Raw genomic sequence first — 12373 nt, 5'->3', positions numbered from 1 at the left:
CAGTGGAGTGTGCACTGATATGAAACTTCCTGGGAGATTAAAACTGTATGTCGGACCGAGACTCGAAGTCGGGACCTTTGCCTTTCACAGGCAAGTGCTCTACCAACTGAGCTACCCAGACACGACAAAAGCCCCCTCCTCACAGCTGTACTTCCGCCAGTACCTTGCAAACTTCACAGAAGCTCTCCTGCGAACTTTGCAAGACTAGCACTTCTGGAAGAAAGAACATTGCGGAGACATGGCTTAGCCACAGCCTGGGGGATGTTTCCAGAAGGAAATTTTCACTCTGCAGCGGAGTGTGCGCTGATATTAAACTTCCTGGCAGATTAAAACTGTGTGCTGGACCCGAGACTCGAACTCGTGGGCAAGTGCTCTTTCAAGTTTGGAAGTTTGGAAGGTAGGGGACGAGTTACTGGCGGAAGTAAAGCTTTGAGGACGGCGTGAGTCGTGCTTGGGTAGCTCAGTTGATAGAGCACTTTCCCGCACAAGGCAAAGGTACCGAGTCCGTGTCTCGGTCCGGCACCTGCCAGGATGTTTCGATGCTACAGTTATCTGCCATCGTTTGGCACTGCACTCTGATGGAGATGGAAGTTCAGATATTCTTCTTGAAAAGTGCCGTTGAATCAGGGTATTGACTACTATTTTTGTAGAAGATATAATATTTTACCATCATATGTATTTACCATATGTTTGATGGCTATGGTTCGACTTGTAAATAAGTATAAGCGTGTTTCATTCTCGAATGTTGCTGCTACTTACATATAATTTCACGTGTTTGACAGCTCTGTGATGGTTGGGTATGTTAGTGTTGGTAAATAGTCACCATCCTTTTCTCACTCACTTTTTTGTGGTGAAGCAAGCATAGTACCTGAACTTATTTGTTTTAATTCAGAGCTATTTCACAGGAGTCCACCACCAGGAGGACAAATCTACATTTCTAGATTTTTCAGTTTCCATGCATCACATATTTGTGGGCCATAGGTTATTATCATACTCCGTGTTTCCCATCATTTTATCTCGAATTAAGCAGTTTGTTGTGGCTGTGACTGTGGTTGCAGTGCTGTCACACCAGCATACTGGTGTTGGGAATCAGAGCTTCTATACTCCATTTTGCATTAGGTTATTGAACTGGCTGTATACATGTGGTGTCTCTCTGCACTGAGCTTTCACCAACGGATGATGGGTTGAGTATAGGCTGCTGGATTCTTTACGTCTTATGCAACGTGCAACCCCAGCGGCTGACAGCTCTGCCCAACTTTCTGGGAGTGCCAGTGGCGCACAATGCCTGACTTCTCGACTGTGGAAAGTGAGAAAGTGAACTCTCCCTGTAAACACACATATTTAAATAACGATGCAAGTATTCCTACTACAACAGCATACAGTTTGGACTTTAACTTAGGACAAAGAGTAGGGGAGACCACTGGGGGGCGGGGGGGGGGGGTCCAGAAGGCCCTGTTCCTCCCAGAGTTTCTTTAAATAAAGACTGCAGCGGAGAGACCCAAACTCAGAGTTAGGAGCAACATACACCTCTGATGAAAAGAAGCTTGGCAAAAAATGTCAGGTAGGCTTGGGGGTAAAGTTATGTCAAGTATGTCAGCAGATACATCTGGATACGACAAACATCATTTGACCCTGACATCATAGTGCTAATATTACAGAACTTGGATTCTGACGTCATAGAACCTGTCCCAGTATCTCAAATCTTGGGTGGTATGCCAAAATTCTACACTTTTATAACTGGCCCAACAGGTCTGAGCTGGAGTGTGATGTCGTAGAGTCAGTGCTTGTATTCCAGGATTTAGGTTTTGATGTCATAGAGCCATTCCAGTATGCCTCTGTCACCATGTTCGATCGCTATCTCGTATTCCAGATCAACCATCGTGGATTCTGATGTAATACTAAAGCTGTGCCAGAATTCCAGGTCTTGGATCGTGTTATCATAGAGCCAGAGCTTGTAATCCAAGTCATCCAGCATACCATGCCCTATCTCACATTTCCTGCCAATTTATACTTAAGGCAATAACCTTGCTTCTATAGGAACTATACTATCACAATTGGGCTATTTCTTGAATTTCTCTCAATTTTCTAAATTTCTACCAAAATTTGAATTTTCTGGCATTTTATACACAAGTAATTGGCCTATGTCAGATAGGGAAGGTGGGGGTGATTGGGAAATCCAATGATGTCATCAATGACAAATTTTGTGCCAGAAGACCCCTTACGTAGCGACTCATCACGTCTCCTCGTTTTCACCAGTATTTCACTGAGATTCATCTATCCGTTTTTCTGCAACATGCTAACATGGGATCGTGCACTTAATGCAAAACCTTACCCTGAATGTAGCCAGACTGTCACGCACGGTCCACGTTTGATTGATCTGCAGAGCAATCGATAATGTGTTATGGACTATGGCTGTGAGCTGAATGCCTAACTGCCTTTGTCAGCTGTTTGCGTCTCCTGCCATTCAGTCACGCTTTGGCCTCGTGCTTGCAGTACTGTGGTTTTCTACTTGAAGTATCTACTTTGTATGGTTTACCCGGTTTCTAAGCACTTCATATTCAAATTCTCTCAGTTTAAATGCCCATTTCGTCAGTCTACTAGAATGATCTTTTACTCTCAACAACCATTTAACGATGTGTAATATGTTGCCACCTGAAATTTCTGATCGTACAAACAGCAGCGTCATTAGCTGATTCCATAAATAACTGCTAACATGCTTTTCTGTAGCGGAGTGGTTCCGTTCTGCTCTGTTTAGTTATCTAGATGCATAAGCCACTGCGTGTTCTTTAGCATTGATATTTCGACTCAAAATGCAACCCAGTCCACTATCGTTGGCATCACATGACAGGATGATCTCTTTCTCGAAATTAGGAAATTTCAGAACTGGATCGAATATCAGCACCTTTTTCAATGTCTCAAGTGCTGTTTCGCACTCTGCCGACCATTCAAATTTTACACCATTCCTCAATAAACGATTCAGTTGTTTTGCGATTTTTGCAAAATCCTGGAAGAAGTTTCGATAATAATTTCACAGGTTTAGCTTTCATATCTTCTCTACTAATTACATGTCTGAGGCAGTTAACTTCTGTTTGTGCAAAATTACATGTATCCATGCTGAGCATTAGACGTGCTGTTTGTAATCTGTTGAGTACTTCTTCTAAACATGTTTCGTATTCCTTCATATCTTTTGAGAGTACTGTGATGCCAAATTACTTCATGTAGTAGTCTCTGAAGCATAGCTGATGAATTGTTAAGTCCAAATAATATTCTGTGATACTCGTACTTACCCTATGGCATTGTGAAGGCAGGTTTTGGCTTATCTTCTGGCAGTGCCTTCCAACCAATGATACCCACTTCTTAGATCAATCTCTGAAAAATACCTGCATTGTCCTAAATTGTCCAATGTTTCAGTGATATTGGGGATCAGATACACATCAGCGACAGTTTTCGCACTCAGGAAATGATAATCACAATATAATCTGTATTTCTTAGTACCATCAGGTGACTTTTTTGGAACATTAATGACACATGAGCATTGAAAACAGTCAAATAAGGGGTAAATTGGGAAATATGTACCCTGCGTACAACCATTGTCTTTCTTACTCGCAACTACTTCCCTTAGGTGTGTGCATTTAAATTTATGTGGTTATGTGAGTTGTTCTGGTGGTCAGATATTTTGTTTTACCTCGTAATTCCATAGAGTGTCGATTGCTGTTAGGGGAAACTGTGAGGCAAAGACTCGCAGTTATGTGAAGTTGTGGCAACTACAGAGTCAGTGCACAATATAGGTTATCCCAAACAGAATGGACACTATTCAGGGATACGACAATGTTGTGGCCCAGCCACTCCCTGGAACCAATGTTATGGCATCAGAGAGCCAAGGTCGCGTTGTGATCAAGAGGTCGAGTGTAGAGTGAGGTTGAGTGGTCCAGTGCATGCCTGGTGGCTTCAGTGACACAGCTATATCTGTAATAACATCTATTGACAGAGCAGAGTTTACAAAGGTACAACTGTCTTCAGAGTTCAGTGGTCAGCTGGGCCTGTCACGAAGTAGTGCTGACACCTCATCAGTGAGTCGTCATGTCGCCTCATAGGTCAGCGCCATGGCCGTGTGCTGTGCTGGCCTCAGTGGCAGTACAAGGAAGGCGTTGCCCTGCCCCCCTCCCTTTCCCTGCAGACATTTTGCCATGACTCAGTACAGCTACCACCTCAGCCCTCAGGTGAAGACTGTCGACTGAGGTCCAGGATGCCAGTTGTCATGAAGACTAGGCCCTGATTACCCACCATGGATCGACCGAAATTGTAACAGACAGTCATAAGTCAGACAGAAGGCTGTGTGAACATGCCTCACCTGGTCAGTGATAAGACAGCAGCTTGCAGATCATCCGCAATGACCCAGTAGTCGAGGAGGGCTGGCTGCTCACCAATCCTCTCATCAGCATTGACCCAGTATCCAGCACTGACAGCTGTGATATGCATAAGGTTGGTAGCCTGGCGGTGTTGGAGTCTGAAAGCAAGTATCAGGCTGGCCATCAACATCAGCATAATGAAGTTTCATTGAAACTCAATAGAGTGTCATTCTGTAAAGTTATAACAATGTGGACAAAATGGCAACAGAACAGAATGTAGTTCTTGAGCTCCAAAAGCCTCTACTCTGTTCAACAGGCCGAGACTGTGCCTATGACATAGTGGTCTGGGTGTATAAGTGCATTTGTCCTCATTTATCGGCCTCACCAGCGTTCCTTGCCTAGCTATGATACTTTCAATAATCATTCTTGGTCCCATAGACCAGTCCTTCCCATCTATGATTTTGTAGTGGTTCTCAGGCAGTGGAATTACATGGTGTTACTTCAGGTTTCCCTCATAAAAAGCACAACAGTGCTTTTATTTCTGTCTGCCCTTTCTGAGGCCTGCTGCATTGGCGGCATGTCTTGTTGACATAACGATTGGCACACCAGCCCAGCGCTAATCTAATCTGTTCCGATTTTGTGTGGTGGAACTCTAACCAAATTTTAAGCCTGTACAATAAAATTATTCTGCTGTACAACAGCAGGAAAGATAAATTGGAGCGAAAATAATCGTAACGTCATATGCCTTATCCGAATGGTTTCCAAGATAGAACATTTAATGTACATTGTTATTTATTTTCAATATTATTCAATAAATTGTCAGATTTACATGCACACACGTGCAACAGGTAGTAAACATTACAACATGCAATTTACAAACTATTAATTGAAAAATACCAATTTTTAACAAATTCACCTCTAAGTGTTATCGTACGCATCGCATTACAGCTGTTGCACAGTTCATAATAAATACTCGAATATCCCGACGTAAACTTCATCTACATCTACATCTACATCTATACTCCGCAAGCCACCTGACGGTGTGTGGTGGAGGGTACTTTGAGTACCTCTATCGGTTCTCCCTTCTATTCCAGTCTCGTATTGTTCGTGGGAAGAAAGATTGTCGGTATGCATCTGTGCGGGCTCTAATCTCTCTGATTTTATCCTCATGGTCTCTTCGCGAGATATACGTAGGAAGGATCAGTATACTGTTTGACTCCTCCGTGAAGGTGTGTTTTCGAAACTTCAACAAAAGCCCGTACCGAGCTTCTGAGCGTCTATCCTGCAGAGTCTTCCACTGGAGTTTATCTATCATCTCCATAACGCTTTCTCGATTACTAAATGATCCTATAACGAAGCGCACTGCTCTCCGTTGCATCTTCTCTATCTCTTCTATCAACCCTATCTGGTACGAATCCCACACTGGTGAGCAATATTCAAGCAGTGGGCGAACAAGTGTACTGTAACCTACTTCCTTTGTTTTCGGATTGCATCTCCTTAGGATTCTTCCAAGAATCTCAGTCTTGCATCTGCTTTACCGACGATCAACTTTATACGATCATTCCATTTTAAATCACTCCTAATGCGTACTCCCAGATAATTTATGGAATTAACTGCTTCCAGTTGCTGACCTGCTATATGTAGCTAAATGATAAAGGATCTTTCTTTCTATGTATTCGCAGCACATTACACTTTCTACATTGAGATTCAATTGCAATTCCCTGCACCATGCGTCAATTCGTTGCAGGTCATCCTGCATTTCAGTACAATTTTCCATTGTTACAACCTCTCGATATACTACACCATCATCCGCAAAAAGCCTCAGTGAATTTCCGATGTAATCCACAAGGTCATTTATGTATATTGTGAATATCAACGGTCCTACGACACTCCCCTGCGGCACACCTGAAATCACTCTTACCTCGGAATACTTGTCTCCATTGAGAATGACATGCTGCGTTCTGTTATCTAGGAACTCTTCAATCCAATCACACAATTAGTCTGATAGTCCATATGCTCTTACTTTGTTCATTAAACGACAGTGGGGAACTGTATCAAACGCCTTGCGGAAGTCAAGAAACACAGCATCTACCTATGAACCCGTGTCTATGGCCCTCTGAGTCTCGTGGACGAACAGCGCTAGATGGATTTCACACAATCGTCTTTTTCGAAACCCATGCTGATTCCTAGAGAGTAGATTTCTAGTCTCTAGAAAAGTCATTATACTCGAACATAATACGTGTTCCGAAATTCTGCAACTGATCGACGTTAGAGATATAGATCTATAGTTCTCCACATCTGTTCGACGTTCCTTCTTGAAAACGGGGTTGACCTGTGCCCTTTTCCAAACCTTTGGAACGTTATGCTCTTCTAGAGATCTACAGTACACCGCTGCAAGATGGGGGGCAAGTTGCTTCGCGTACTCTGTGTAAAATCGAACTGGTATCCCACCAGGTCCAGCGGCCTTTCATCCTTTGAGCGATTTTAATTGTTTTTCTAGCCCTCTGTCATCTATATCGATATCTACCATTTTGTCATCTATGCGACAATCTAGAGAAGGAACTGCAGTGCAGTCTTCCTCTGTGAAACAGCTTTGGAAAAAGACATTTAGTATTTTGGCGTTTAGTCTGTCATCCTCTGTTTCAGTACCATTTTGGTCACAGAGTGTCTGGACATTTTGTTTTGATCCATCTACCGCTTTGACATAAGACAAAAATTTCTTAGGATTTTCTGCCAAGTCAGTACATAGAACTTTTCTTTGGAATTCATTGAACACCTCTCGCATAGCCGTCCTCCACTACATTCCCTTTCGCGTAATTTTTGTTTGTCTGCAAGGCTTTTGCTATGTTTATGTTTGCTGTGAAGTTCCCTTCGCTTCGGCAGCAGTTTTCTAACTCTGTTGTTGTACCACGGCGCCTCGTTTCCATCTCTTACGATCTTGCTTGGCACATACTCATCTACTGCATATTGTACGATGGTTTTGAACTTTGTCACTGATCCTCTACACTATCTGTACTTGAGACAAAACTTTTGTGTTGAGCCGTCAAGTACTCTGAAATCTGCTTTTTGTCACTTCTGCTAAACAGAAAAATCTTCCTACCTTTTTTAATATTTCTATTTACTGCTGAAATTATCGATGCAGTAACCGCTTTATGATCGCTGATTCCCTGTTCTGCGTGAACTGTTTCAAATAGTTCGGGTCTGTTTGTCACCCGAAGGTCTAATATGTTATTGCCACGAGTCGGTTCTCTGTTTAACTGCTGAAGGAAGTTTTCAGATAATGCACTTAAAAAAATTCCACTGGATTCTTTGTCCCTGCCACCCATTATAAACGTTTGAGTCTCCCAGTCTATATCCGGCAAATTAAAGTCTCCACCCAGAACTATAACATGGTCGGGAAATCTACTCGAAATATTTTCAAATTTTCCTTCAGGTGCTCTACCACAACAGCTGCTGAGCCAGGGGGCCTATAGAGACATCCAATTACTATATTTGTGCCTGCTTTAACCATGACCTAAACCCAAATTATTTCACATTTCGTATCTCCACCAATTTCCTTCGATACTATTGCACTTTTTATCGCTATAAACACGCCTCCCCCTTCACTGTCCAGCCTGTCTCTGCAGTATACATTCCAATCTGAGTTTAGAATTTCATTACCGTTTACATCTGGTTTCAGCCAACTTTCTGTCCCTAGTACTATGTGGGCACTGTGACCGTTTATTAATGAGAGCAGTTCTGGGACCTTTCTATAGACGCTTCTGCAGTTTACTATTACCACATTAATATTGTTATTCCCTGTTGCGCTTTCCCTACTACTACCTTGTCGCGTCTCAGGAGGCGTCTTGTCTGGCCTAGGGAGGGAATTCTCTAACCTAAAAAACCCACATGTGCACTCCTCACGTACTCCGCTACCCTTGTAGCCGCTTCCTGCGTGTAGTGCACGCCTGACCTATTCAGGGGGACCCTACATTTCTCCACCTGATAGCGGAGGTCGAGGAATTTGCACCCCAGAACCCCGCAGAATCGTCTGAGTCTCTGGTTTAAGCCTTCCACTCGGCTCCAAACCAGAGGACCGCGATCGGTTCTGGGAACGATACTACAAATAGTTAGCTCAGATTCCACCCCGCGATATATTTGTGCGATTTTGAGAGAACACCTTGTGTGGCTTGTCTAAGTGCCTTTGCACGTTACACAATGAGAGCAGCGGCGTCCATGATGTGACCAAGTAGTTCATCTCGCACATTCTCCTTTCGTTTGTACACCTCAGACATCATTCAAACCGATAAACAAAAATCTAATAGCGTGAGGTCTGGCGATCTTGGTGGCCAGTTAACTTTACTACCATGAGCAATCCAGCGATTACGGTGAATGCAATTGAGATGTTTCCTCACAAGCCTGGTAAAATGTGGAGGGGCTCCGTCATGCTGGAAGTACATTGCATTCCGCGTTGCCAAACGAACATCCTCATGGTGTTCAACAAACGAATTTTCCAAATAAATGCAAGTGATTCTGTCCCGTCATTCATTATTATTCAGTGACTAGACCTATCAAGATGTTACCAACCATGCGGCAAAAAACAACTGATCGGAAAAGGAACTTGAAAATTTGTTTTCCACGATACCATGTGGATTTTCCTGCAACCATCTATGATTATAACGTGTGTGGTTGATTCCATTCTGTGTAAACGTGACTTCAACCGGTGGTAGTATTAATGGAAGCAAATGACGATTATCATTAAACCAACGACAAAATTCAAGTCGTGTGGCACTGTCACCAATGTGAAAATTGTGAACACGCTATATGTGAAATGTTCTACACATGTAATATTCGCAATATACATGTTTGTGGGACACTGATACGTGCAGAAAGTCGCCGTGTGCTCATAGCAGCACTTCGCTGCGTCACGTATTGCTGTTCCTGCATAGGTTGTTGAACTAGACTTTCAGAAAAAAATGGGAACTTGGAAGTATACTCGTATTATGAAGTGCACTGAAAACTCTGGTAAACACTCCAAAATCATCAAATGTATTCGCGAATTGCGAAAATAGTACAACCACAGCTAGACAAATTACTGGGAATAAATGAAAATTTGTGTGAGGCCGGGACTCCAATCCCAACTTCCCTCTTTATGCAAGTGGTCGCCTTAACTGGTTCATCTATCCGAACACACTTCACAGACTGACCCAAACTTCCGTATGTCCCAGTGTCTGCTACCCATAGTGCTTGAACAATTACGTAGTTCCCACATAGGGAGAGACTTATTTAGTTTTCTCGTCAGGTTACTTTGGTTTTGGCATGAAATATGTTGTAGTGTCTGAATTCGCCAATGTCTGTAAAGTTCGATAGAATGTTCCTTCAGACATGCATGCATGTCATGGCATACAGTGACATGCGCACCATTGATTTTGCACAGGGCTGTCACCCTTACTGGGAGGAGTCTATACATTTGCCTAACCCTCTAGGATTCCTTCCTCTTACCGTCTTCTCTTCCCTCTTTATCTCCCTTCTCCCCTTTTCCCCTTTTCCCCCTCCCCACTATCCCCTTCCCCTCTCCCACGATCCTCCTCTACCCCATGCCTCCCTTTTCCCCCCTATCCTCCCATCCTCACACTCCGTCTCCCTGGTTTTTAAATTTATTGCCCCATGGTGCGTGCAATATATATATATTTTTAAGTTGTCTTGGCTGGAATGTGACTGGTATGTGTAGGGTATAAGTAAAAAGACTGTCGTGTACAGTGGCGATCTCATCGGCTGTTGAGATATAATAAGCACCTTGTAGCACATAATGACAATCTAGGACATTATAAATGTTTTTACCATTACGTTTTTCCATACATGTAATTTATATAGGTGAAATGTGCCATATCTTTGTAAATGAATCAGATGTAAAGATTTACCTTTGTGATTCCTGTACTACATAATATGCTTTTTAATTTGTGTAAAATATTCATGAAACTAATTTCCAAATATTTCAATATATCACCAGTGAATACGATGGCGCCATCTTCTGTCTACATGCCAAGTCACAAGGGCTCTGCAGCACCCCAGTTTCGCCCATGTGAGGTCATCAACATGGTGTGTGGATTTAACTCTATTGGTGCTATGAATGTTGCACTTTTACCTTTTATTCATTTGACAACCCATCTGAGAGCACTCTGGTTTATAAATGACAAATCATGTGGAGTTTTTTGATTTATCTACACTTTGTTCTCAAAATGTCGACGACAGATAAGCTTTGAAGTTAATAACCTATAATTTGTTTTATAAAAATATAATAGTAAGCTTTAAACCATGCATGTGAAAAATATACATGCAGTGGTATGCAAAATCTTTTGTAAAATTCGGGTCATTCCAAAAAACTGGTCTTATCTTGTGCATAGTATCATTTACATTCTTCCATACAGTGTAATGCCAACCTGAAGATGACAGCACTATTCTGTACAAACTAGTAATTGGAGTAAGGGTTTTAAAGACAAGCGATCTTGGTTTTCACAAATATATATATAAACAGATATCACTCCAACAAAATGTGTAAGTTATATATCTTGTGAGTCTGTTCTTTACATTTCTCTCACTCCCAAGCGATCTACTTGCAAGCTGTCTTTTCTAATCAAGAGCGGAAATAAAAGATAAGAAAGTGTTTTCTGAGGTAATGTAGTGTTCTAAGGAAATGACCTTCCTTTGCCTTCTATTCTTTTCATGGGTGACAAAAGCTGCTGACAGTTATAAAGGGGTATAAACTTCATTTGCAGTGTAGCTTTCTGCAATTTGGGAGACATTCCTTACTATAAGGGTCGATGCCATAGTAATTAATTCCCCTTGTTGTGTGGGATGTTGTTCCAGCAACCTGCCCTAGAATCTTCGTTTTGCTCACTTACATCCTTGGAGAGACATTTCGGTTCTATAGAGCTACCAGTCCTATTTCTGAGTCACTAATCACTCACTCTGTAGAAAGATGTAGCTCCTTTAATCAGTTCAGGAGCGGATCACCCATCTCTAGTCTCTAAACATTTCTGAGCCTCACCAGCTATGCCAGAAACCATTGCTGTGTTCACACCCACATCAATGTTACCTTTCATGGCCCATGTCTGGATGGCTTTAGTCTTTGTCGACATTCAGTTAATCTATGAAGTGTTATTACCATGTCTCAGAACTAGTCCCAACTATGAAATAACTGTTTGTGGCACATTGACCTGTGCTGAGAGTTTAGTCCGTGTCATACATGCTTCAAATTGTATGACGTTTACAAAACAGGAGGCTACTTTCTTCTCATAATGAAACCACGAATATGATAGAGACATTAAAGGCGACAAAATTGTATATGGAACTACTCATACATCAAATCTACATTTGTAGCAAATAATTCCTCCAAAATCCAGAGTACTAAAATTTCATCAATGCTGTTTACATATGTATTAACAAATTTTGTGCTCAGAAATGAATAATAATAAAATATCGATTGTGGTCAAAACTATTCAAATATGAATGAAAGGATAAGACAGATTTCAGCCATGTCCGTTTAGGACATTTTGTTGGGTCTTAACATAGCAATGACTATTTTTCTTTTAGTGACGCATTTAGGGCAAATAGGATAGTTATTGATAGTATTTCATTTCTTTATTTTGAAAGAGAAGAATAAATATTATAGTCTAATGTCCTATCGGCAAGGAGGTAATTAGAGTGAAAGTACAAGCTCAGATGTGGGAGGGATGGCTCACATCCTGTTCAAAGGAACCTTAACCGACTGAGAGAAACCATGGAAAGCCTAAATCTGGATAGCTGGATGGGGAATTGAAGCACAGTTCCCCCAAATGCGAATCCAAGTCTTTACCACTGCGCCATTCGTTCAGTCTCTTTAGTGTACATTATGCTTGAATAAGCAAACAAAGAAGCGTTTAACAGTTGTTCATCATTTCAATAGCAGCTGATTACACTATTCTTCCATGTATTGTATTATGTTTATCATTGGAGTAGGCTCTCTACGATAGAGTGCACACATCACAGATACATCACAGAGTGCC

General features: G+C 41.9%; 1 protein-coding gene across 1 annotated transcript in view; it reads right to left on the bottom strand.

Annotated features, from left to right (window-relative positions):
* Positions 1-4449: 4449 nt before the first annotated feature.
* LOC124722188 overlaps positions 4450-12373 on the bottom strand; it is a gene marked incomplete at its 3' end in the record, with an annotated part of 144223 nt that continues 136299 nt past the window's right edge. The window contains exon 3 of the mRNA XM_047247387.1: positions 4450-4507. Coding sequence (XP_047103343.1) covers positions 4450-4507 — 58 coding nt within the window. The remainder of the gene's footprint in view (positions 4508-12373) is intronic.

The sequence above is a fragment of the Schistocerca piceifrons genome, chromosome X (assembly GCF_021461385.2).
Source record: "Schistocerca piceifrons isolate TAMUIC-IGC-003096 chromosome X, iqSchPice1.1, whole genome shotgun sequence".
Taxonomy (NCBI): Eukaryota; Metazoa; Arthropoda; class Insecta; order Orthoptera; family Acrididae; genus Schistocerca; species Schistocerca piceifrons.
The sequence above is the reverse complement of the archived record's forward strand: the minus strand, read 5'-3'. Positions and strand labels throughout refer to the sequence as shown.